Source organism: Brachypodium distachyon, chromosome 3 (assembly GCF_000005505.3).
Source record: "Brachypodium distachyon strain Bd21 chromosome 3, Brachypodium_distachyon_v3.0, whole genome shotgun sequence".
Taxonomy (NCBI): Eukaryota; Viridiplantae; Streptophyta; class Magnoliopsida; order Poales; family Poaceae; genus Brachypodium; species Brachypodium distachyon.
The window spans coordinates 9,559,896-9,586,037 of record NC_016133.3 but is presented as its reverse complement, the minus strand read 5'-3'; the positions used below and the strand labels follow the sequence as shown (position 1 = coordinate 9,586,037).

General features: G+C 43.1%; 3 protein-coding genes across 4 annotated transcripts; 1 reads left to right on the top strand and 2 right to left on the bottom strand.

Moving 5' to 3' along the window:
* Positions 1-1,770: 1,770 nt before the first annotated feature.
* Positions 1,771-2,963, bottom strand: LOC104583998 (putative B3 domain-containing protein Os02g0455900). Its single transcript, XM_010238072.2, has one exon. It carries the CDS (start codon positions 2,863-2,865, stop codon positions 2,038-2,040), a length of 828 nt encoding a protein of 275 aa, XP_010236374.1. The 5' UTR covers positions 2,866-2,963; the 3' UTR covers positions 1,771-2,037.
* A 7,373-nt stretch (positions 2,964-10,336) lies between these two features.
* On the bottom strand, positions 10,337-15,774 carry LOC100835741 (phosphatidylinositol/phosphatidylcholine transfer protein SFH3). 2 transcript variants are annotated; one of them, XM_010235870.3, is made up of 15 exons: positions 15,616-15,774; positions 14,733-14,800; positions 14,190-14,472; positions 14,006-14,105; positions 13,616-13,882; positions 13,456-13,533; positions 13,250-13,351; positions 13,103-13,152; positions 12,908-13,001; positions 12,718-12,816; positions 12,474-12,611; positions 11,952-12,057; positions 11,480-11,838; positions 11,182-11,256; positions 10,337-10,658 (listed from the first exon to the last, which is right to left on the bottom strand). In XM_010235870.3, the coding sequence occupies exons 2-15, from the start codon at positions 14,776-14,778 to the stop codon at positions 10,641-10,643; spliced, it is 1,815 nt and encodes a 604-aa protein (XP_010234172.1). In that variant the 5' UTR covers positions 14,779-14,800; positions 15,616-15,774; the 3' UTR covers positions 10,337-10,640. The 2 variants fall into 2 exon arrangements, with proteins under 2 accessions (XP_010234172.1, XP_003573065.1); XM_003573017.4 differs by having other exon boundaries at positions 14,190-14,469.
* Positions 15,775-18,507: 2,733 nt separating this feature from the next.
* Positions 18,508-26,084, top strand: LOC100834023 (probable diaminopimelate decarboxylase, chloroplastic). Its single transcript, XM_003573012.4, has 8 exons — positions 18,508-19,060; positions 20,970-21,144; positions 21,559-21,708; positions 24,412-24,573; positions 24,683-24,868; positions 25,346-25,468; positions 25,545-25,634; positions 25,781-26,084. The coding sequence occupies exons 1-8, from the start codon at positions 18,519-18,521 to the stop codon at positions 25,865-25,867; spliced, it is 1,515 nt and encodes a 504-aa protein (XP_003573060.2). The 5' UTR covers positions 18,508-18,518; the 3' UTR covers positions 25,868-26,084.
* Positions 26,085-26,142: the final 58 nt, after the last annotated feature.

The window sequence follows — 26,142 nt, the reverse complement described above, 5'->3', positions numbered from 1 at the left end:
CAAGGCTTCAACTTCATCGACGACCCAGTCCTTCTCCTCTTGGGTGCCCTTGTCGCCATGTTCATCATCTTTGTCGCCGTTGTCGTCATCGTCGATGACGAACCAAAGGTCCTTCTCCTTTGACTCGCCATCATTGTTGTGCAACAACTTCATGTCACCCAAAAGTCCACCAATCCGTTACTATCCAACGGCGATCAAGGGAAGGTGGCGTTTCCCCATCGCACTGCTCAGTCCATTTGTTCGCTCAATGTGCCTTTCCATGAGTTCCAAACCCACGACGACGGTTGCTTCAGTGTGTGAGCATGGGGGAAGGAGGGGTGAAGATGGAAGTGGGTGTGGTGAATGACAGGCCACAACCACTTGCTTTAGCCGTTGCCATTATAGGGCTAGTTCTTTTTAGCTTCCTGGCTTCTCCGAGAAGCCGCCCTCCCCTAGCTTCCTGGAGAAGCCGCCGCCTAAATTTGATTACGCTACCAAACTAGTTGGGACTAAACTAGTTTGGATGCCTAGCTAAATCTGAGATGCGGCTTCTGCAGGAAGCTAGGTGAGGGCAGCTTTTAGGAGAAGCCGGTTCTAGAAGCCGAAAAGAACGCAGCCATGGTTGTTCTTAAAAAACTAATGCACTCAATTGAGGCACGCGATTGGTGGTCGCTCTTTCCCAACCAACGTTGACTCTGGGATACACATCTCAAAGCATCTCCAATAGTTGCTAATAAGCGGTTACTTGTCACATGTCATGCTTTTGCTTATGCGGAGGAGAGAAAATATGGGAAAGGAAAGTAACAATTTCTCTAGAAGAAACATGTACCTCACGGTTACAAAGAAAAGGTGAAGGAACAAGAGAGTATGGGAAGTGGGACCTAATAAAAAGATGATGTTCGGAAGTTTATAATTATAAAGATAAATGATGGGTAAGGAGAGAAATGACGACATGAAAAGTAAAGTAACTACCATGAAAACTGCTTGTTGCGGATGCTCTCATATCTCCTTCTGCATGAATAACAGAGGTGTCCCAGAATAACTACATGATGATTAGGAAAACTTTGCCACCTCTTTGAATAATAGAGGTGTCCCTGAATAACGAAAACCCTTCAACTAGTCTCGGAACTTTAGAGGCAAACTCTTGAAACATGGTCATCCCTGTTGGGTGGCTTCTGCTAGGTATGGGCAACATTGAGATTTGAGAAGACATAAACTGTATGAAGAACGACACTCCCTCAAAAGACATACAAACGAGTAGTTTACGCCCGGGGCCGAAGACAAACACCCCAAAACAAGTATTCTGTCAGAATATATTGTACGATGTGACATCAACTAGTCCTTCGTGCACTAATTTCCTGGTGTAACGTACGCGGTGTCAGGCCTTTGTTACACACGTGTCATGCTATCAGGGGGTGCCCACATACCACCGGGCACGTGTTTATTCTGCTAATTGTGTTTTTTTTTGCAGACGGGAGATCATGGCATTTTTGTATAGTAGTAACTAATTCATAAAAGTGGTAAAAAAAACTAATGCATAAAAAAACTGTTGGTATGACAGACTGTTCAAATAATTAGAATAATTTCAAGTTAATGGGATTGATTTGGTAATCAATTATGAGTTTCCAAATAACTTAAGGGAGGCTTTCCAAATTAGCCATGGTGTGTTGTGCTTGTCCTTCGGTGAATTTAAAGCCAATTTCCAAAAGAAAAAGATTGCATATGAATGTAAGGTGCATATTTCTTTGTTGCAGCCTCAGCAATACTTTGTTGCAAAGCTACGACCGAATCCCAATGGGAGGCGGACGATCCGATCTCATCATTTTATTTCTCAAATTAATCATAAACCTTACTCTGGAATTCTAAGAAATTATAACAAATAAAAAAAAAGGAAAACAGCTGTTTTACAATTAGCATCTGATCAATGCACGAAGCTGCCGAATTAGCTACTACCAAAAACGATGCAAATCAAGGTTTTGCCACCGGGGCAATTAATTCTGACCTAGAATTGTGTTGGCACGAGCTAGAGGCGCTGCCGGCAAGAAGAACGAGAAGCCGCTAGTTGAGATAAATCCCGAAAAGCCGCACGCGCTTCGGATCCGGCGAGGGCACGAGCGGCGGCATCGATTCAAGGATGGTGGGGGGCTTCATGGCGGCCTCGTCGAGGTCGTCTTCTTCACGTTTCCCCTTGCTGCGCCGCGGACGCCGCGGCACAGCCGGCGACCGCCTCGGCAGCGTACCGCGTCGTGCCGCGGCACGAGGCGCTTCATCGGCGCCCACCTGCGGCCTCTCTGCCGCCGCCGCCGTGGCTGCGGCCACGGGGGCCCACGCGAACACGCCACGTGGGCACGGGGCACGATCTCCCCGGCGCTTGCTGCAGTCGACGAAGAGGCGGCCGTTGTCGTTGCCGCGGTAGAAGGAGACGGCGTCGCCGGGGGCCAGGCCCTTCTCCCTGGCGAAGAGGGCCCAGCCGTCGGTGGGGCAGAGGGCGTGGACCTCGCTGCTCCTCCAGTCGGACTGGAACCGCCACAGCTTCCCGGCCACGGCCCGGTCCTCGAAGACGAGCCCGTCGTCGGGGTTCTGCTGCCGCTGGGGGCCCACGGTCGTCAGCCGGTCATACGAGTTAGTACTAGGATCGACCATGTCGCCCGGGGTCAGCACCTTGTCGAACAGGTGCTCCATCATGAGGACCTCCGGGTCGTCCTCGCCGTCGTCAACCTCCGACGACGCTCCGGCGCCGATGACGGAAGAATCGGGCGCCGATCTCGACGCCGGCTGCGCCAAAGCTGAAGGCGTCGGAGGAGGCGAGGACTTGATTTTGGCTGTCGTCACGGAGTCTCCCTCCGACTGCGTGGTATCGCCAAACAAGGATTGGGTGTTTTCCATTTGGCTGGGTCGGTGATCGGGGAGAGTTGGACGTCGAAGAAGGCACGGATATATAGACTGACCGAGGGCGTATCTCTGGGAGTTATGGGGGGCTTAATTTTGACAGCATGCATTCCCACATCCATGGCTATGGGCCTATGTATGAACTGTACGGATTCCGAAGGGTTTAATTAGGCCAATTTATGTCGCGTGTTTATTTCCTTTTTGGGGCCTTTCCTTTTCCTTATTAAGATATGGGAATACGATGCGACCAGGATCCCCCACGGCGATTTTGACGCTCGTGTCCATCCGATTCGATCGTTAACGGACGTACGTGATTTATCGAGCATCCCAGGATCGACCATAACGGGTAGCCACGCTTGGGCTGCTGCTCTGCAGATTGACTAGTTCTCTCCTCTCGCGGCGCATCGTCCCGACTCACGAAACACCAACAAGTCTATATATGTCCTGTATGCATGGCCACACAATGGCGGTGGCTCTCTCGTCCTCCCTCCCGGGTGAAGTTCACGCGCGTCAAAACCTGGAACGCGATTGTGTGTACAAAACCTGGAATACTCCAGCAAGTAGCAAGTCATCCATTCGTATTTTTTATAGGATTCCCACATAAAAATCATAAAAATCTTTTCTCCCTAATTGGGCACAAATAGTAGAAATTGGGAAGGCTAAAAAGATCGAGTGACTATCTAAAAGATAAAAGATCACCCACAAACTAGCTAGATCGTCTCTCGAATACGAAGAAAATATATCATCTTGACCGACCAATCACAACTACTGGATTCGATTGTTTTGGGGGTTGAGTTTAAGAAGTGTGGTGATCAAATTCACGAAAAAACTCCATCCCATACCAACTCAGGAAAAGACAAAGGCTGCATAGTAGTGCCTAAAGATCTCATAAATTCAGCCTCCACACAGACGACAAAAGTCGCACCAGGCACGCAACAAATAATCTCGCTAGCTTTTCATCAAGGTCACCAAGATCTTTGCCCAAGATATTGGTACAACTTCGTACTTCCAAGATAATAAATCAAGAGATTATTGAGTTCCATGGAGGATCGACTTCTTAAGATCTTGTTTCTCTAGAAAGACAAAACGTTTGCGAGAGAAACAGTCCCTTGAGCATCAAGGGAGAACACCTGGCAACCCTGCTTTGAAAGTTTTCGATGATGTCGTTGTTGATATTTCTCAAACATATCTATTAATTTTTAAGTTTTTGTCCTTTTTGTTTTTTGACTAAAATGCGCAAATTCTTCTCTTTTTGGTCTCATAATTTTAGGAAACTAACACGGGATGAAAAAAACATAAAATTAGGAAGGTATTTCCTAGGATAAATTTAAGGCCATGAAAAGGGCCGGAGAAGACCAATGGTCCCATGCGCCAGGCTAGGCGCCCTAGGCTTAGGACATATGGGCCCACCCATGTGGGGCCCACCATCCATCGCCGCCTTTGCCCTTTTGACTCCATCTTCGTTAACCTAGTTAGATCACGACCCCCTAAAAATTTCCATGACCTTGGGACGTCGGGAGGTAGAAAACAACAGACAAAGAAACCACCAGAAATTCATTCGTTGGGAGGGTGGAAAGTCAATGGGGAACACCGTCGGAATCGCCTTTTACTCCGTTCTTGATGTTAGATCCGGCCAATCTTGAGGATATATAGCAGTGGGTACGATGTGTGTTAGTTGGATGACTAGACTTGTGCAATAGACTGCACCGACAAAGAGTAGACACACATGTGTTTGTTGGTAGTAATTTGAGTTGTCTCACTAAGGCAGTAACGCTCGCCCTGTGTTAGTTGGATGACTAGACTTGTGCAATAGAACGTGCACCAAACTACATGCCATCTTGCTTAAAGCAGTACTTTGTGCTTGCATTTTATTTCCTGGTGTGTCGCGGATTCATATTCCCTCCATCCATGAATAAATATATGTTTGGCTTCAAAATTTGTCCACAAAAGACTTTACGTCTCTCTTTACAAAGCATTTTAGTGTAAGGAAAATTGCTTCTCTCTCATTGCACGGAAATCAAACCCAATAACATTTCTTCATGCACTTGGCTCATTGGACGTGGAAGAATTAAATACGGAAAATGCAACGAAGCCCGACATTAATTACCTTGAAGACCATAACTTCTCCGCCGCTTGCATCCATCACGGTCTCCAAATGTGCCATCAAATCAGGTATGATAAATTATCTTCATCGCCGTTTGTGATGCGATTCATCTATGCAATTTCTTTTTGATTCCTTGCCTCAGGCATTGGCAAAATGGCATCATGTACATGCTCCCTTTTTGTATTCTCTTGCTCTTATTTGTGAGTACAATGCTTTGAAAGGGAGGCAAGCACTTTCAATAATGAGCTATTGTTTGCAAGTACTTGTTGTTAAATGTCCGCATCTTGCAATTACTCCAAATGTGTTGTCGGTTTCCACACTAAATTTGAGATTGGTTCTATACAGTGAGCAAGTTCCGGTTAGTTCTTTTCATATACATATGTTGCTGCCATTATTAACTTATTAGTCCATATCTACTGTATTGCAGTTCCAATAATATTATTCTCAAGATCACTTTGATGTTAGTGCAATTCAAAATCAATTGTGGACTGTTTAGTATTGATTTTGATTTTGCAGTGGAGCTTACTGTCCTTTTACAAATAACGAAGGGCTTCCCGTGGAACTAAGTCTAATTGTGACCTTGAGGCAGATGTAAGTTTCCTAATCCCGTTTTTAATTGGTGTTATTTCAATTGTATTTGGAACATCTCATACTTGAGATTTGTTTTTGTGCCTAGAGCGATCTAGAAGGAACTTGTTTTTTCCGAAAAGGAGGATAACCCCCGGCCTCTGCATTGACTTATGCATCCAGAAGGAACTTGCATCTGCTGGCTTCTCCTCCAACTCCGACGGCCACCTCCTTCGACACAACAACGGCGGCATCCTCTACCATAGATTTTTTCTAAGGGATGTACTAAGGGACAATTGTAAGCTGCTGATTTTTCTAATATTTAACAATCTGTGAATTAATCATTTTATTCTGCATATGTGTATAAAATCAGTACGAATTACTTGGTCATAAGCCAAGACAGAATTCCAGTGCGGGGTATTACAGAATTTTCAACAAACAACTCAGATAATAAGCTGAGATGCCAACAGCTGAAAAGAATTGGACTATAGTTTCTCAGGAGCTTCTCCCCACCACAGTTTCTATGGGTAGAGAAGCTTAATCCGTTTCTGCCTTTCTGGAGAGGTTGAACCATGTTTCTCTAGGTGTTGGCGTGTTGCCTTCCCCAGTTCCACGGCAGGTGTCCTCTCTCACTTCCATGTATTTTGCATCTTCTTTGCCAATACTGATCTATCTGCAATACAGATTGCTTTTTTCATCCACTAATTTGCTTTTCGGTTTATTTACGTAGGCATGGTCTGATGGTCATCTGCATGTTTGGATGATGGGGCCATTATGGAATGGGGAAACATGGTTTGTGTTTCTAATAGTGGAATTACAAAAGGCATTCAACAATTTTGTTTATTGTTTTCTAATATGAGAATATATTGAACACTATGGAAACAAGCTTTCTAGAGTTCCTAGAGTACTGCTGCAAGCAGCTTGATGAAATGTGTCAGTTATTTAACAACGAAAGCATCTTTATTAAACCAATGTTGATGTTGTTCAATTTTTTAGTACAGGTGGAATCGAATTATCCTTGGGGATTCAGTTTAAAAAATATATGGTCGAATTGTTTCTTGATGGATATCAATCAAACTTTATGGTGGTGGAGCAGTTCTCAATTGTCCGAAATATACTTTTAGTTCACATTGAAATTTTGTTCGACCAAGAAAAAGCAAAAAGGACTCATTATATTTGTAAGTCACATTTTACAAATTAATCGTACTAACACCTGTTTCACGTTCTTCAAGCAACTAAATTCCGCCTATGTTTAAAGACCGATTTGTGCTACGCAAAACTTTTGAGGCAAACTGCGAATGTTAGTACAAAATGTCCATCATATTATTGACTCCATAATGTTAAGTTTTCTTCATTCCTCCGTTTAACTTTATTTTAAAAATTGATTTTGAGCTAATATTCCGCAGCAACGCGTGGGGTATCATCTAGTATGTGTTTATCTCTTTGCCGCGATGTTAAAAAGAGAGAACGTACAAGTGCTCCCATGAATCTTGGTTCTCTTTAATCATCATAACACCACAAAAGTTTTGTTCTTTGCTTTCTTTTACTGTTTTCGGATCTCTTTCAACAAAAAGATTTGATCAATCTTACAATAACTAGCAATACTGGTGCAACTGACAATTGCACTAGTACAGTTGGGGACAGCAAGACTTCTTCTTTATTTGATTTTGACAGAGAGGGGGATACAAACACCTTCACTCCTTATTAGGTTCAGTATATAGGTGTTTTAATCCGGCAATACTGACTCTAGGGTAGGGCAGGTAGGGGAAACAAGATGGTTATGTACAAGACAAGGATTTAGACAGGTTCAAGCCACTAGGAAGAGGTGTTTGGATGTTCCTATTAAGATGCCCCGGGCATATATCGCAATGCACGGAAGGAGTTCTCGAGATCGCTAGGGTTTGTGTAAGCTAAGGTTGGATGTACCAATCCGGTAGCCCCTACCCCGCATTATATGGGTGGTCAGGGTAGGGTTACATTCGAGTCGGTTTACAGGAGGTTTTGTTTCATATTCGGTTACAAACATATATATGAACATATCTCGAGTATTTCAGGTGATGATTTCCCTATCTTGTACTCCAAGTTGATGAGGCGCCCTCGTGTAGCAATCGGACTCCGTGTAGATGGCCCAGCCCATCCTATACTCCATGGGACGGATTTGTTTTCTCTTTGACTAATCATGAATGCTATATCATCGTCACAATAAACCTCGAGTCACCCTCTTGAAGAAAAAAGCGCTTCCACTTGCTGCAGAACTCCATGTTGGGAGGCCCAAGAATCTTGATAGTTAGAGTCAACACCAGCAGAGGATTGACACCTTTTTCTGGAATCGCAATTGTCACAAGGGGGAGTCATCACGCCCCAGCCCCAGGGTGCGTGGGATGGGACGCGTGGGGGTTACATACATTGTGTCGGATACCTCATTCCGAAAGTTATCTTGATTTCCTTTGAAACTAAGGCTTTATTTTTCTTTAATTATTTCTTGCATGAAACGAAAATGGAATTTCTGCCTTTCAGCCATCAATATAATTAAGTTTGTTGTAGTAAAATAAAATTCTTATATGGGCCGGGCCGTAAATCCTACGTGGCGACGACCAAGTCAACGTTTTCCAAGCACGAGTCAAGACGTCCACATGGCGCAGTCAATCCCACGTGGCAAAGGAAGACAAGTCAACAAGTCAAGCCTTTCATGCCATGGTCAAAGGGTCAAATGAGCTAGAGTAGGGGGCAAGAAAGGTGTGGGATGAAACTTTTGGTCCATGGTGGACCATGGACTACCCTCACTTCCCCCTCATGGTGCACACAAAAGTTATGGACCAAAAGAGCTACTTTTACCATTTTGCCCCCACTTTTCTCTCTCCCTCAAGGGTAGCCATGGTTTTTCGTCATGGACCCCTAGGTTATAAATACCGCCCCATGGGGACATGTACCATTCACTCTCACTTGAATAAACTCAAGGGGAGAGGGCTAGAGTGCTCCCTCTAAGGTTCGCTCTCACGCGCCGCTCTTGACTGAAAGTCGATCGGCCTCGAGGAAGCCTTCTAGGGGACTCTAGTTTCGAGGCTCCGAGCTAATCTTGGTTGGCAAGGGCTCGAAGGAGAAGTGGTTGGGTTAGAGTTCCGAGGGTATCCTAACCTCGATACTTGGAAAGACGCGTTCGGTCGAAGTACGAGGCGGCCCCGACGAACCTCTCGCCAAAAGGTTTCTTGGGAAGATCCGCTCGGCCCAAGCCCTTGGCAAACAACCCCCTTGAAGCTTTTCCTAACATAGGATTAAGTCTCACCCGCAGGGTCGACCGAACCTATTCAAAAAATATCGACGTATCAACTTGTCCAAGTATACGGTGACCTTCGCTATAAGACCGGCGTACACGCCCTACTTTTATACCCACACTTGTGTCATCGAGCATTGGCACCCCTTACTCTAATTGTTGTCAAGAACAACAACAAGTTTAGTCCAAAATTCGATTAAAAAATGATGGAAATCTTTGAAAAATATGCAAAACTTCAAGAAGATAGATATGTATTCGACTTATCGGTCATCTAGAGCATGAGCACTAAGTACACATTTTTCTCCTTGAGCTTAGGACACGAAGTCTATTTACCGATCACTCGTGATGGATATTTCCTTTTGGTGGTGATATATGTGTTGGAATTTGTTGGGACTCCAAGCGCAGAGGGAAGTGCAACAATAATAAATCTCTCTTAAACGAGTGACCTAAGGTTTATCAATCTGCGAGAGGAGTGAAATGGAAGTATTCTCCCCTCAAGTAATTCTGCAATTAAAATATAGGAAGTATTTTGTGTCCCCAATACATGTAACAATGTTATCAATATTGTAGGTGTGCTAGCTCGGCGAAGAGATGGATTAAATGTGCAATGGAAGTATTTTTCTATTTTCAGGTATAGCAAAGGAAAAATATTTAAAATGCAAGAGGGCGCAAAATGAGATTATAGTGATCGAAAAAAAGGCCCTATTTCAATAGCAACAATTTTTAACTTCATGGGAATGAGATGTTATCACTGCTAGTTGTGATTTCAAAAGGGTTTTTTGGGGCTAGCCACTAGATGGCAGGAAAAGTTAGGATCTGCCAGAGTTGTGATATTTGTTCGTCTCCCTTTTCTCCAACCGCCGATTCGGTATCGGGGGGGACGAGTAAACCACGTATCAACGTCTATAACGTCGGGCAAGCATGAAGCAGCGTGTGTACATCTTTTTGTGAGGTTTTGTGTCCTCATAGATGGCGTCCTAGTGTGGAGACGACGACGTATAGAGTAACGGTCTCCTGGCTCCATCCACATCCTGACGTAATCAACATGGTCTACTCTATGGAGCTAGTGGATCTCCAAGTTTGTACTTTCGTTATTTTGATCTTCTTCCTCGTCAGTTCGGCGACGAATCAGCTATTTGACAACCTTCATACAAGGGGTGTGTCCCTAGCCATAGTGTGTTAGACAATATTAGGTTCTCATCATTTGGAGTGAGCGTCTCATGCAGTTTTTCGAAACCTCCAAGAGAAGGCACTTAAATTTGGAGGGGGCAAAATAAGTGTAGCTAGCTGTATTTTTCTCTCTCTTAAATACAACTAAATTTTCTCTTGCATTAAAATTGATAGGGGCTTGGCCCCCTTGACTCCACCCCTGACGCCGGGAGATCAAAGTCCCAAGGAGAAATGGAGGGAAAACTATATTAAAGTCTACACATCAATACATTATGGCCTACTGGACCTTATAATATTCTTGGGAATTTGATTTCCCACAATGATAGGTAGGACTATCAAGTGCTGAAGTACAATCATTCATATCAAATAGGGCACATTCTCAATAGTTTGGAATTTATATATTTATGTTTTGAGATTCCTCTGTCCATCCACAATTGACAGCAACAAGAAAAGGATTGGCACCACATCGGCATGGTGAAGGCAAAATGTACATTAAGGGTTGGCAGCACATCGGATCAATGAAATATAGCAACACAGGAAAATAACAAAAGAACATTATATGTTAACACTTAGAATCGCGTTCCGCTGACAGTTGAAAACAACAGCTCACTCTCATCAAACCAAAGGCTCTTGTGGAACACGGCATTCTGTTCTTTGCATCTACCAGTGAAACAAGCGCTGCATAACAAAGAGCGGTATTAATTTCAAGAAATGAAACAATGGATCAAGTAACAGAGAAAAACTATTTTCTTGAACATAGACCTGTTTCATGGTCAGCAGCCTACCGTAGCTTGGTTAATATGATCTAAGCTCGTGCTCAAGTTTTCAGCAGCCCGTAAGCCCAGAATAAAGGCGGACAAAAATACTAATAATAAGAGTTGTTTTTATTAAAAGTAACTAAGTAATATTAGTTTATTCCAGAAATTGGAAACTTTATTATTTTTAAAAATAGAACTTAGGAAGTAATATTAGTTTATTTGGGAAATGAAAACATTATATTTTGTTGAAAAAGAACATTGGGAATTATTATTTTTTATGTTGGGATTGGTCTTGGCAGACAGGGTATTTCTAACGAGAATCACTCATATTTTTGTAGAAAGAGTGATTATGGGTGAATACCCATTGTCAGCAGGTAAGGTCAAAACTGCACTAGATATAGCCCATAAAATGCATTTGTTTCGCCATGTGTTTTATTGGTTACCTTGCTTTTCTTCTTCTTTTTCTTTTCAATGTATGCAATGATCTCCCCTTGCCGCTCAAGAGTCTCCTGCAAAGCCTGCATAAACATATCAAAGCAAGTAAGAACTACTTGGTTTCAAATATGCAGAGAAGCCTATACTCCAACAATGTTTCAAGTCATATTACTATTCTTTTTGGGGGGTACAAGTCATATTACTATTAATATGAAAATACAGGAACCTTGGTTCCGTGCTGTGAAAGGAACATGTTTTCTATTCGAGAAAAGAAACATGATTTCCTCTAGGTGGAAAAGAAGTTACCTTCTTGGTTATTGCAAGCTCCTCTTCCAATGCACTCACACGGCTGGTTGCAGCCTTCAGCATATCCTCCTTATCAGCGGGCATTTCAGCAGTCTTTGCAAGGAGTGCAATGACCTTCTCCTCAAGATCAGCGAAGCGCTTTGCAGAGATAGTATATTCAGCTGTCGACATAGCCTCGGCTGCTTTCTTGGATTGCTGCTGAGCGTGAACTTTTGGTGTGCTTTGGGGTCCTGTGGCAGCGCCCAGTACCTTCCTGGGCATGTTACGGCTCACACGGAGCATAGTTGCAATGCTCATCACAAGAGCCAAGATGCCACCAAAGATTGGGGGACTGGATCCATTGGAGGCATTTGCAACAGCTGGTTAAGAGCAATGTTTTGGTCAGTCCATCAGTGGAATGGTACTGTCGTATAGAAAGTAGCAGTGTTCTGTCAGAAGGTTGTCAACGTGTATGTGTTGGGTGGGTATTAACCTTTGGTGAGAGCAAGCTCCTCATCTGGTAATCCATTGCTCTTGCAGAAGGCATCTATGGCCTTTTCAACCATTGGAACATCACAAGAATATGGTGATCCTGGGGTCTGAAAAAATTGCAAGCAACTGGAAGTGAGATTTGTGCATATTACATCATAAGAGTTTAGGTTTACCCGAATTTCAAGCGTAGGTCCATTTAGGGCCTTAAGTATTTCTTAGAACTAACATATCAGGACCAGGTCAACTATCCATGAGTATGATTAAATTGAAAAATTAAATAGCAGTGAAGTAATTGTCTTTGAGAGATGGAACTAGTCTTGCACCTGTGATATGTTCCTTATTGTCCATCTAGAAATCCAGCAAAGTTTGAATGTTGAGCCTATAAAATTCTACCTCTTGTTTCGTTGCGAGATACAAGAGACTTTATTATTCCGTGGTTTAACTAACTAGAAAGAAGTTAAGTACTTTAATTGTTGACTGCTATAAATACAATTATCTGTATCAGTGACAAAACATGACTTACAGGAAACAACGTAGGAAGAAGTTCCTCGTGAACAGGTGATAATTGGGGATGTTCAATTCGGGCACGTGAGGTTTTATGTAACAGGGTCCGCCATTCATCTCCTGCTAAATGTGCTTCCACATTGGAAGCATCTTGCTTCTTCATTTTTGAAAAATAAAATCAGACAGATAAATACTATTTCTACTGCATTGATAAATATGTTAATATGAATATGACTGTCAAAGAGTGGTCTTGTTTTTGCTACCTTAGTGTAAATTGTGTCATCTGCACAAATCGTTTTCTCCTCAGCATCAGAACAGTCCACATTGAGCTTTCCGCACATCCCGGCGCCACTTTGAACCATCTTCATAGAAAACATGAATTAGATCCTTTTACTTTAAGCTCTGTTTAAGGATATAAGATGGTGACCCGAAAAATTGGCTTGGAACAAATACCTTCATGACTTCAGGGTCCTTCCATGGGCCCTTGTCGGCCTTCATGCAACCACCTTCACACTGGCAAGTTCCACCAAAAAACTCTGGCAGCTCACTGTACAACAAAGATGTATATAGGTAAATATTACAGTAGAAGTAGCTTATGAGTTTATCATGTGGATAAATAAAAATAAAAATTAGAGCACTGTTTCTCACCTGGCATCGATGACCTCAAGAAGTTTACTCTGGTACTTGTTACCCAATACCTAAAGAAATGCACAGGTCAGGAAACAATCCTCTAATTGAACACAGGATACATAGAATCATTGCTGCAGAACAAAATTATCAGAGAAGGAAACTTGCATGTATCTTTGCAGTGGTCTTTGGGTCAAGGAAGCTCTTCACTGTGCTCCAGAGGAGCCGGAATCCTTGGCCTGCATTGATGATGAACATCCGGCAAAGTGTCTGGAATGACAATTATATAACTGACATGGTAAGAAACGTTTTTTGACAAAACTCCACTCAAATAGTTTGCTGAAGTACAATGAATTGTTTGGCATCTGGATTACCTCAGGGTAGTTATCACCGTCGATCTTCTGAAGCTGACCGATGAGGTCTCTTGCAGTTTTGCTAAATTGTTTCATCCCCTGAAAATTTGCTTTATGTTGGGTTAGCCATAGTAAAACTGCAAACGTTAAATAAACTGAACACTTGTGTTTATACACATACCACTCCTTGCACGTCAAGGATGGTAGTGCTCTGATCAATGTGGCGTTTAGCAGCAACTGAGCAAGCTGGGAACTTATCAGCAAAGTTCTTCTCAAACTCCTTTACGTGGTTCTTGACAAAGCGTTCCATTGTGGTAACCTGCAGTAGCTTATTGACATCGATCTGTCCGAGCCGTTCAATATAGACAGGCCTTCCTTCCTTATCGACCCCATGGTAGCCTTGAGGGTAGCATTCTGCAACTTTGTCAGCTTCTTCGAATTCGAAACCCTGACATGATATTTAGGATAAAAGTGTGACAATAGTTTATGAACTAATATAGTATCTGTCAACTGAAACAGGATTAATCAAAATAGAGTTTAATACTACAAACTAGATGGTAGACATAATAACCTCAAGAATGGTATCTGCACCAAACTCCTTTCTCCACTGCAGCATATCAGACCACATTTGCTTTGCCTTCTCAATATCAAACTTTCTTGCCTTCAAAAACCTACGCCGTACGAACATTCAGTAAAACTGTTCCACGTGAAAAATGCATCTATACAATGTCATGTGTCATTATCAGATAAAACACCTAAGCATCATGTGGTAGTCATCATGCTGCGACGGTAGAAGTTCTTCGAGCACAAGAAGCTGGCGAAAGGCATCGACGGCCAGAGCCTCCTCAGGGTCACGCTCATCCTCAATTGAAATGGACATCACCTTGCTGCTCCTCCTCCCCTTTTTCATGGAATGCCTCAGCTTTTGTGAGGCATTCATCGCCTTTTTCTTCAGCGATGCGATCCTGGCTTTCTTTTCATCTTCTGAGTATTCCACATTGGATTTCCTCTTCTCTTCATGCTGACCATCTAAGGCTGCTACCACCATTTGTACGTTAGTCAATTATGCATAGTTTGATCCACAAATTCGGTTTTGAAGAATCATGTTATCTTTTCCATCGCTACCAAAATAGACATACAGTTCTTCGCCTAAAAAGGAAAGAATCACTACCGAGACATCTATGCATACATTCAGAAGAGAATATCAGACTTTTTTTTTCTAACAGGGAATTTTTTTTGTCATAATATTCCACATTACTCAACATGAAAATGGTTATTGCGATGATTTGTATTCTCACCAGAGCTTAGATGGTGCTCGAGAGGTCCTGACAGGACTTCTGCCATGTCTGGTTCGCCCTATCTGGACCTGATCAAGATAGGAGAACTTTGATTAAATATTATTTGCTCGGGTCAAACAAACAACTTTCTGCACAATACTATCAGTCAAATGCAATGCCAAATAATACAAAAATCTAATTCGTGCCAACTTATGGTATATGAATTCCCCACATTTAACTAGAAAATGTTGTGAAATAGTAATAATTAAGATTAGTAGAGTATATGCTTCTCCTTAAACTTGAATGGCAGGGTACATCCATCATGCTCAAATGAAATGGCCAAAAATTGGAGAAAATATCTATGGGCGTTATAGACATGAATGGAATGTTTGGACTAGATTCTCTTAATGGTACATAAACATCCAAAACAGCCTAATATTGAGGACGAGACACCAGCTCACGAACAACCTGATGCTTTTATCCGATAAAAAAAAATCCTGTAGTTTGAAGAAAACTCTTGGAGGACAGAAAATAACTAAAAGGGGGAAAACAGGTGACCGGTGACGTGATGCGAAACAATCAGAATACAGTTAATCGCCAATTATCACAACACAACTAGCACCTATTTTAATCAGGAATATAAATGCAGGAACCATGAAGGAAGAGCAATCCAAACCGAAGGAGGAACATGTTGATCGTTATTCCCCCCAAAATACGAATAGCGACAGCACCCGGATGCAATTTGAGCACCACATACCAAAAAAAAAAAAGGAAACAAGAACGGGGACCGTGCAGAGCAGAGCCGAATATAACATGCTACTGATTGATTTCCACCGCGGTTACCAAGATCGACGCGGTGAATGGAGAAGAATGCGGCAGGATAATAGAAAGACGTTAGGCTTACCTCCGGGCGGAGGCTGGAGGAGCAGAGAGGGGAGGGCGATGGATGGAGAGGGGGAATGGAAGGGGTTGCGAGGAGGGCGTTAAAAAATAGACTGGGAGGGCGCGTAATGGCCGCGAGGGGCGCACGCCAGCCATGAGAGGCCCGCACGATGAATGAGAGGAGGCCGGCGACGGGCGGGTGCTGTTGGCAAAAGATGGCATGCTCTAGGCTGTCAGAAATACGATATTTTTGTACTGTATTTTTATTTTTAGGTGACGAGGACCAATTATAGAAAAGTAGGAGCTGGTCCAGAGCATTTCTAATCGCCGGTAATTACGTGCGTGATAGCATGTCTCACTCTGAAATGAGTTTAGTCACAGCGTCTCATGTTTAGAAAGCTGTTTATTTTTTCATATGTTTAATTTTATCTAGGAAATCATACTTCGAATGTTGAGTTTATGAGATATCCTTACAAATATATTTCTGGAATTTATATTTTTATATGAGTAAATTCCAGCTCCTGATTTGGTTTTGTTGACACAAATTATTCCATTTAGCAGATTTTTTTTTTCTTTACCCTATTTCATTGGCAGAGCCGGCCGAGAAATGGAGCCTGGCAAGATATATGTCATCTGTTCTGAAGTGAAATTTGCCATAATAATTTGCTGATCTAATCACCTTGCTTGCTATAGTTTATGAAGGCTTAATTCGGGGAGCCTGGGCAAGTGCCCGGGCCCTGGCTCCGCCCAACGCCCATGCCCTATTTACTATAGTGAAACCCGTGCCCGTTTTTACCCCCATTTAAGAAATTGTAACATAGAATAAAAAGTAAGTTCGGCGGGAAATGCTCTCCCAGCTTCCATATATAAAAGGTACTCCCGCCGATCCATAAAAAATGTCGCACATCTAAGTTAGCATTGTAAATTTTGTATTAAGTGGGTGATATTTTTTTATGAGCAGGAGAGAGTAATGTTTTTCTTTCAAGTTTGACGGAGCAGAATTAGTCTCACAGTTTCACATCTGTATGCATGCAGCAACGCCCAACTGTCAGATAACATCCAATCGCTAGAGAGACTTGATACGAACGAATTCTTGGAGCAGACAGCAGAGCACAACAACCGACGGAGCAGAGCACCTTGACCGACTCGCCGTCGAGGGGAGTGCTGCCGGCGTAAGGAGCCCGTCATGGACCTGCATGGAGTAGACTGCGGTGGCCTTGCCGATAAACGATAGTCCTCTTGGTTGGATCACTTCCAGCCCAGGCCCAACTTGCTTGCCGCTGGCCAGGTGGATCTCCTGGATGTTGTCGTTGCAGCTGCAAAAGAGCTTGCCGTGCACCAGCGCCATGGACCGCTCGGACTTGGTGGGTTCAAAAGACTTTGGAGCCACCGCCCCCAGGCCCCCGCTCAGCATGGGCCGTCCCAGGGTAGTACGAGTAATTGAGAAGGGACAAAATTGTATGTTTTTAAAAATAACATCAAAATTAGTTGAGTGGGGGCAAATGTTTAGGCTCAGAGAGGGGAATCTCAGTTTAGCATGATATAATACAACTGTACAAGAAGACTGAAATTTTGAGTGGGGTAGCTGCCCTGGCGTGGGGGCAGCTTAACTTGGGTCCGCCCCTGCCGCTCAGCAACTTCACGCTGACGCCCTACTGCATGAAGCATACTGCTACACGGGGTCCCTCGTTTGTTGTGTCGTGCTCCTCCACGCACCGCAGGGCATCCAGAACTGCCACGCCATCGTGAAACTATGTTGCACCTGTCGGACCGGGACAGATAGAAACTAAAAGTTAAAAATTGGTACGCCTTTCAACACATAATAAATGACTAAAATTGTCTAAATATATATGTATCTACACACTAAAACATGTCTATATACATATAATATTTCGGCATTTAATATGGACAGATGGAGTACAAGTTTCACTAAATATGATAAAATGAGAGAAATACTGGTAAATGGAGTAGTTGCCTAGTTGGTGTAGAAATTTGATTCGTGTTTTAGGTTTCTTCAGGTGATGAGGTGGTGCCGATATCTTGCTGCTAGAATAAGGTCATTTCCGTCCTGTCCTCGCTACGACTCCTACAAATCTTTTGGGATCTGGTCGGCTTTTCATATTTTCGGTGAATCGCTTTGGTTTCGCTTGGCTTTCGTATTTGTTCATGTGGTTTCATGTCTGACTCTTCTCATCTATGATTTTTTATCTTTGGTGATGGTTGTTGATCTGGTGCGCTGGTCCTTTGGAGTCTTAGCACGATGACTGCACATTGTATACTACTACAAGCTCTCTTTTGGCAAGCTCTGTCCAGCTCCGATGATGAAGGGGCTGGGAAGCCCCCCCCCCCCCCCCCTCGACTCGTTCTAGTGTTTGTTGCCGTCGACAGGGGTTCAAACAATGTCATAGCATTTAACCTGTCAAATTACAATCAACTACCACCATTGAACACTTTTTTTTATGCGTTTTGCTATTGTATTTCGAATCAAAACTATTGCAAGTTTGGATAGTCACCGTATGATTTGTTCCTTTATATTCCTATAAAAAATACTTAGTTGGCGGTGATGGTCCACGGCATAATTTGAAATACATCCGTAAAAACAACTATAGATTACATATCCACTCCATACTTACTGTATCTCTCCATTTTACAAAGGTTGACGTATTTCATGTTAAGACAAGCCTTTGACCAAGAATTATTGTATTAATACGTAAGTTATATGATACTAAACGATGATCATTAGCAAGAATTTTTAAAGACGAATCCATTGTGTAAATTTCATGTATGAAAAAACACATATCAATAGAGTTTTCATTGATCAAAGTTTTGTCTTAACAAAACAAAATACGCTGAACGATGGGAGCATGATTTACTTCATAATTTTTTATTTGATTGGCCGCTGCGATTTCCGAAGGGCTAAAACCCATGCCCCCGTCCCCTGCCAAGCTCAACCCACACAGACAAACCCTAGCAATGGCGGCGGCCAACCTCCTCTCCCGCTCCCTCCTCCCGTCGCTTAACCCTAACTCCGCCACCCGCTCAAGCAGCAGCAGCCCTGCACTTGTCTCCCTGCGCCGCCATCACGGACGCTCGAACCCCCTATGTGCCTCCCTCTCCACCGCCTCCCCGTCCCTGCGGCCGGAGGCGGCAGCCTCGGGGGAGGCGCCCAAGCGCTGCTTCCGGCGCGGAGACGACGGGCACCTGTACTGCGAAGGGGTACGGGTGGAGGAGGCGATAGCGGCCGCCGAGCGGACCCCCTTCTATCTATACAGCAAGCCGCAGGTCGTCCGCAACTTCACCGCCTACCAAGAAGCCTTGGAGGGGCTCCGCTCCATCGTGGGGTATGCCGTCAAGGCTAATAACAACCTCCGCGTGCTGCAGCTCCTGCGGGAGCTCGGATGTGGCGCCGTTCTTGTCAGCGGCAACGAGCTCCGCCTTGCACTCCGGGCAGGATTTGACCCTACCAGGTGCGGTTTTCTTCATTCGGTTTTTACTCTGGATTTACTAAGCGCAAGTATGATGTGTTTACTGTTGTTCCTTGTTCTGATTTTGCATGGAGTAGAACACAATGTCATTTGTTAATTATTATACTTAATCGGCAAATGGTGGCGGTGGCCTGTTACCTTCAGTTGGCACCACCATTTGATTGGAATTAAACACTGAGCTGTGAGTTACAGAGTGGGTATGGATTATTTAATCAAATAATATAATAGTATAACAGTCTCTGTGAACATGCATTGTACTCCGTATTTCTTTTAGTCTATACAATGCATGTCTGTTTCTTATTTATTTTTTGTTCATTTGGCATTTTGTTGAAGGTGCAGATTTCAGTGGCGCGTAAAGTGTGTTTGCCACAACATTCGGCCATATTTCAATTTAGATCAGTAACGACAAGTACATGGCCATCATGATAACACCAATCCTGTTAATTTGACGCATGATTTTTTTTAAAACTCAGCTTAATAGCTGCATATAGACTTACAGTCTGGCTTTTCATTCCCATTTCATGATGCAATTGTACGATATTTTTTGGTGAACTAGGGAAATCATCTTGTTGTTACACTCATAAGCATCAGCCCACAATCTAAACCCTGTTTTTCCAGGGCAGATCTAGGAGTATGAAAATGACTTATATTGGAGCTACTTTCATTTGTAGACAAAATTACAACATAGGTTTAGGTTATTCATGGCCAGTATTTTGACAAAAGCAGGGTGGACAAGTTGTGGCAATTTTATTTGGTTACCCAAAAGGGCGGAGCTCTCGGTAAGGCGAGGTCGGGCGCCCGCCCTACCTCAAATCGGGGCAAAAATTCTGGTATAGGTATTAATCTGGGTGTTTACCTTGTGAGTTAAGAGAATTGACGAAGAAAGAAAAGAAAGTGAGCGTGATATGGGGGAGTTGTGCCGTCGGTGTGCCTGTTTGGTCCTAGGAGTCGCTGCATGCAGTACCTGAATGGGCTGCTTCGTCGCTCAGTCGACTGGATTGAGATCGATAGTCGTCTCGTGCCCTCGTCGTACCTGCCTCACCTCTGGTCTCTTGACTTCTCTAGACTGGCTGCTAGGAGCCTAGGGAAGTAGGAAGCGGCCTGAGGGAAACTGGGAGAGGGAGGACCGAAGGAGAGTAGGAAACCGGAGAGAGATGGCAGGCGCCGGGCGACGATGGCCGGCAGCTAGGGAGGTCGGCGACGATTCCAAGACCGGCAGTCTGTCCTGCTTCCTATTCTGTGGGTGCCTTGGGAGATGGAGCATGCTGTCGCCAGTCGCGTGTACCACATCTCGGTGCAGCTTCAGCCCCATGACGCTGATGCGGTGCAGCACGTGCAGTCTCCAATAACCAACAACTAAATTCCACTCAAGATCATCAATGAGGTCAAAAGCATGACTGCTGGACACGAGTAAAAATTTCAGTTCATGGCGGTCAAAATAGTTTGGCTAGTGCAGGTTCTTAATGTTGAGTTTCTTCAATTTTTTGAATTGAAATTTCGGAACACTATCGATCGCCGGGAGGTGTTTTCTGATTTAAAGTACGCCCCACCTCAAAATAATTTCGTCCCCTGCCCGTGGTTACCCATAACTCGGTAATTTAATAGGCTAAAATTAGATAATTAAACATACACTGGGATTTAACATTCAATCGGTCTAAAGACCTTCTAGTGTAAACCAGCAAGGGTGATTTTTTGGTTTATAGTCTGATAGCAACATATTTTACTGAACTTGCTTTGTGATAACCCATAATGAAATCCTACAATACAACATGCTTTTGTAGTTAAATGTTGGTCTGATTTTGTAAACCCTTTATCTGCAACAATTTATTGTGCTTCACTTGATAATTCACCAAGGTAACTAACTATGTTGAGTTCGCATTTCAAAGATCAGGTGCATATTTAATGGAAATGGAAAGACATTAGAAGATCTTGTTTTAGCTGCAGAGAGTGGAGTATTTGTAAATATAGACAGTGAATTTGACTTGGAGAATATCGTCACTGCTGCAAGAGTTGCAGGAAAGAAAGTGCCTGTTTTGCTCAGAATAAATCCAGATGTGGATCCACAGGTACAATTATTACTCCCTTCAAAAGCACAGACACATGCAATGAATGATAAGATCATAATGTGTAAAATCGGATTATTTAGTTGATTGTGGACACCATTCTCCTTTTACCTTTTGTTTGCTTAGGCTGCCATTTATTCATTTTGTGTCTGTGAGATTTAGAAAGAGGTATTGCAGTTTACTGTCAATTACTCAAATAGCATGCGAGACACAACTCTGCTATCTGTTCCATCATATACACCATCTCCATGTTATATGACTAATGCAGTTGCTTTAAGATTGCATCAAAGCATAATTTGTTGTATTGTATCAAACATTGCAAGAGTTATTGAGTTTGACAGGTGACACAAGGCATTTTCCTGTCATGGAGCTTCTGTCTTGTTGCACTTCATTCAAATTTGCTATTGTTCTCATCAGGTTCATCCTTATGTTGCCACGGGAAACAAAACATCCAAATTTGGAATTCGCAATGAAAAATTGCAATGGTTTTTAGACTCCATCAAATCATACCCAAATGATATTAAACTGGTGGGTGTTCATTGCCATCTTGGGTCTACCATTACAAAGGTAATGTATTATTACACCATTTGAGAATAATAATTGTTTCTTTAGTTATTTAGAATTGTGAGCATTTGTTTTACTAAACTTGCTTAGGGTGGTAGAACTTTGCGCTGTGACAGCCTCTTGTGTGAGGCCGACAGTCACTCTGCAGCGTACGTTTAACTTCACTTTTCATTGTCAATATGGTTAAAACCCATGGTGCACTATTCAACAGTAAATACTCCTTTTCTGTTGATGGTATACTTTGCCTTTAGTCAGCTCAGGTACTCTTCTCTGTGCCATCAACGAGGCACTGTGTAGAAAGTTGTTATTATGTTATAGTGAAATTGTGACTTACAGAATAAATGGTGGGTCCATATATTTCAGTGTAGTACCGTACTTCTATGTTCATTGAAAAGCCATGCATGTTATGTACTGCATATGTTAGTTATCAAGATTTATCCGATTTTTGGATACCTGAAAACTTGTGCATACCAGCTGCAGTTATTTAAATTATATAAAGTGTATTTTGGTATGGATATAGTTTTATCTCACATAAATCATTGTCACCATTAAGTGCAGCATGCAATATGTTCGCAGTAACAAACATATAGTTCAAACCATTTGCTTAAGAATTGTAGGAACTCTCTTCATTATATGGTAGAATGTTCACGTATCATTAAGAATGAGCATAGCAGAGTAACAGGGTACAATGGTCTGATGCTGACCATAATCTAGTTTTTTGGCATAACAATGTACTCCCTCCGATCCATAATAAGTGTCTCAGATTTTGTACTAACTCCGTACAAAGTTGTACTAAATCTGAGACACTTATTATGGATCGGAGGGAGTACAAAAATATTTCCCATTGGAAATGCGTAGAGTGGATATTATCTATTTCCCCAACTCATTAGACACATCAAAAGCACCTATCTTCAACAGGCCTAGTCTAGTGTGGAGTAGCAAATAAACAGAGAGGCTCAGGTTGACAATGAGCAAGCCATGAGAGGGACTTCCGTGATGATGACATCTGGCATTGTCTTGTGGCTGTTTGCATTGTTTTGGCATGGCGCAAGGCTCCACCACGACAACTCCAATGTTGACTCTTCTTTTTGAGAGTAACCACGCATTATATTAAAAAAACAGAGTACAAATAGTACAGACACACATGGAAACTGCTACACCGACCGGGAGAAGACAAGTGTCCGAGAAGCAAAGCAGAAATGACTCCCAAAAAATAAAAATTACACAGGATTCAAGGAGTCCCTGCACACACTGAAGCCAGCAGCCGCCGCCAAACTCCAGCGCTGGATGAGAAGCACAGCCACCAACATAGCAAGATCCAGAGCAGCACCATTGCCTTAGAGGCTTTTAGTGCCGATGAAGAGGCCTGGCGCATGCAGCGAGGCACTTGTCACTGTAGCACGTCGGCCAGAGAACATCCTCATGCTGGTCTGAACCCAGATCTGCTGCATCCCGCCAACGAAGTTGGGAGAGAGCACCAGATCTGCCATCAATGAACCGCAAAATCTGCTCCTGGACCATCTTGTCCTGACCACTGGCACCGCTATAGAATACAGCAACTACCATCGACACAAAGAACAGCAATCTCACCGCTGCGAACAACGAGTGACCAAACAAGGCCACAAGCCTCTGGATGCTGCCATGGATGACGTCATCGTGGTGAGGAGGAAGCCGAGGCAGTTTTATTTGATGTGGCGCAGCCCTCACCAAACCATCCCCACCAAACAAAATAGAGTCCCTGCCTTTACGAACACCAGAGAAGAAAGACAGGGATCCGCCTCCCTCCTCCAGTCACCGGAGCGGTGGATGGAGGGAAGACGGAAGCCACAGCCTCGCTGGCGATCAGCAACTGGGAATCGTTGACTTCCGTTGATTGCCTCTCTGGAGGCGTGGTAGAGATGGGGTTGGCTTTAAGGTCGTCGTCAGCGTCCCCGTGGAGTGGTGCATGGAGTGTAGCATGGTGAACAGATCCCTCCAGTGGTGAAAGAGGCAGGAGGCAAAGAATGGGTCAAGCTTGGCGGCAAGGTTATGATTGTCGGTGGACTCTGACATGCCAGGAGAGTGACAATGCACGTGCACTTACCATGTTGTTAGTGCTGTATCAGAACATGACACGGCGCTTGAATATGTCAGCGCCGCCTGGGAAGGCTGGAGCTTGATGCTTCACCATTGCCGTCACAGCTGGGTTTGGCAGAGTGCGAGCAGAATCAAACACTTGGAGTATAGATGTACCCTTGATGCCAATTTGCTGTCAAGAATTTGATTGAATTCGTCAACGACCTGACATTCCATATTAGCCACTAGGATGGATAGTGTTATTATCCACTGCTCCAATGGAAAACGGTAATGGGCACATTTGTTTGTGGGCATGGGTTTCATCCTGGTTTCCCACGCCTGGGGCTAGTTCATTGTAGAAATGTACTTTGATATCGTTACTTTGTGCTGAATTCAGTATACAGGATAGTTTGTTCCCATTAGCCGAATTGGATTTTTTTAATGCAGAATATTTTTTTCTTGCCCCCTTCAACCTCCCAGTATGTGCTTTTTTTTGTTCATCCTGTTGATACACAGGTGCTCCTGTGAATATTCAGGTTTTGTTGCTTATGTTTCAGTTGTTACTGACTAATAATTGACCTTTTCCTTGAAATCAAGTAGCTTGTAAGTGCGTGCATTTCTGATGCAAGTTGCATGGGCCCTGTTGTTTAGGTTGATATATTTAGAGACGCTGCAGTTCTTATGGTGAACTTTGTTGATGAAATTCGAGCACAAGGTTTTGAGTTGGAGTACCTGAATATTGGAGGTGGCTTGGGGATAGATTACGAGCACAAGGATGCAATCTTGCCTACACCAATGGATCTTATCAACACAGTGAGCTCATTATCCGTATTATGTTTCTGATTCATATCTTGCTAGGTGCAAATGCATTCTAGTTTCTTCATACAGTGTTATGCTCATATACAATTCCTCTTTTTTGTAGGTGCGAGAATTGGTTCTCTCGCGAGATCTTACTCTTATCATTGAACCTGGAAGATCCTTGATCGCTAATACTTGCTGCTTTGTTAATAAGGTCACTGGTGTTAAAACTAATGGTACAAAGAATTTCATTGTGGTTGATGGCAGCATGGCAGAGCTCATCAGGCCTAGTCTATATGGAGCGTATCAGGTTTGTCTAACTGTGGATTTATTATTGGAAACCATAATTTTCGGCTAAGTGCAGATAAAATATCAGAGCAACTTTGAAAAAATAAGCTACTCTCACCGTCCATAAATACATTACGAGCTTTTGGACAATATTTCATCACAACATTTCTTTCTCACTGTTGTATGTAAACCTGTAATACTGTAACTACCAGTGTTGATATATTGTTTTACCTATTATGGATTCATTGTTTATCTTGTAGCTGTTCATATTTGTTGTATGGGCGAACCCTAAAACAAGAACTTCTTAAGAAAACTGAAAAAAATTGAAAAAAAAATGAATTTCAATCTATGTGCAGTAAAACTTGATGGGTACTAGCTAGGGTCTGGTGTTTGTTTTTCCTGTATCTGTTTTGGAATCCTTGTGCAGAAACAAACACAAAATCTATGTTAGTCATTTGAGCACTGTGCCATATCATTCACCATAATTATTGTGTTGCAGCATATCGAACTGGTTTCTTCTCCGTCTCCAGATGCAGAATTAGCAACCTTTGATATTGTGGGGCCAGTTTGTGAATCTGCAGATTTCCTTGGCAAAGATAGGGAGCTTCCAACACCTGACAAGGTTTGACAAAATCCTCTATGTTCTCTTTTGGACAATTTTAGCCCATGTATACCCTTTTGACATTTTGCGATTGTAGGGTGCTGGCCTGGTTGTCCACGACGCAGGAGCTTATTGCATGAGCATGGCTTCCACCTACAACCTGAAGCTGAGACCACCTGAATATTGGGTACAACATACTGCCTATTGTTCCTATTGTTCTTTGTGCAAGTTTCGGTGATTATTGGTGCTTGAAATGCGCAGCAATGCTATTTCCCCATGTCAAAACAATTGAGATAGTAATTCAAGATGCTATTTCTTTCTTTTTCTCTGCAGGTAGAAGAAGATGGGTCCATCGGTAAGATCAGGCATGCGGAGACATTTGATGATTACATGAAGTTCTTCGATGGTCTCTCTTCCTAGTTCTCCATTTGTTGGAGGCATGCTGTGTGGATTACTTGTATGGCTGTAGTGGAACGTGAATGCATAATGTGATGCAAATTGTTGTAGTACAATCAGGGGATCGTCTTATTGTGCACCTTTTTTCTGCCATATGCCAGTCCTGTTACCTAGCCGCAATAAAAAAATAAAGTCAGCGGCTTAGAGAATAAATTCGCCCTTCTCATATCCATTTATGAAATTATCTTCGCCAAGCATGTTTTAGGTCAGTAGGTCAGACATGGCCATGGAGTAACTTT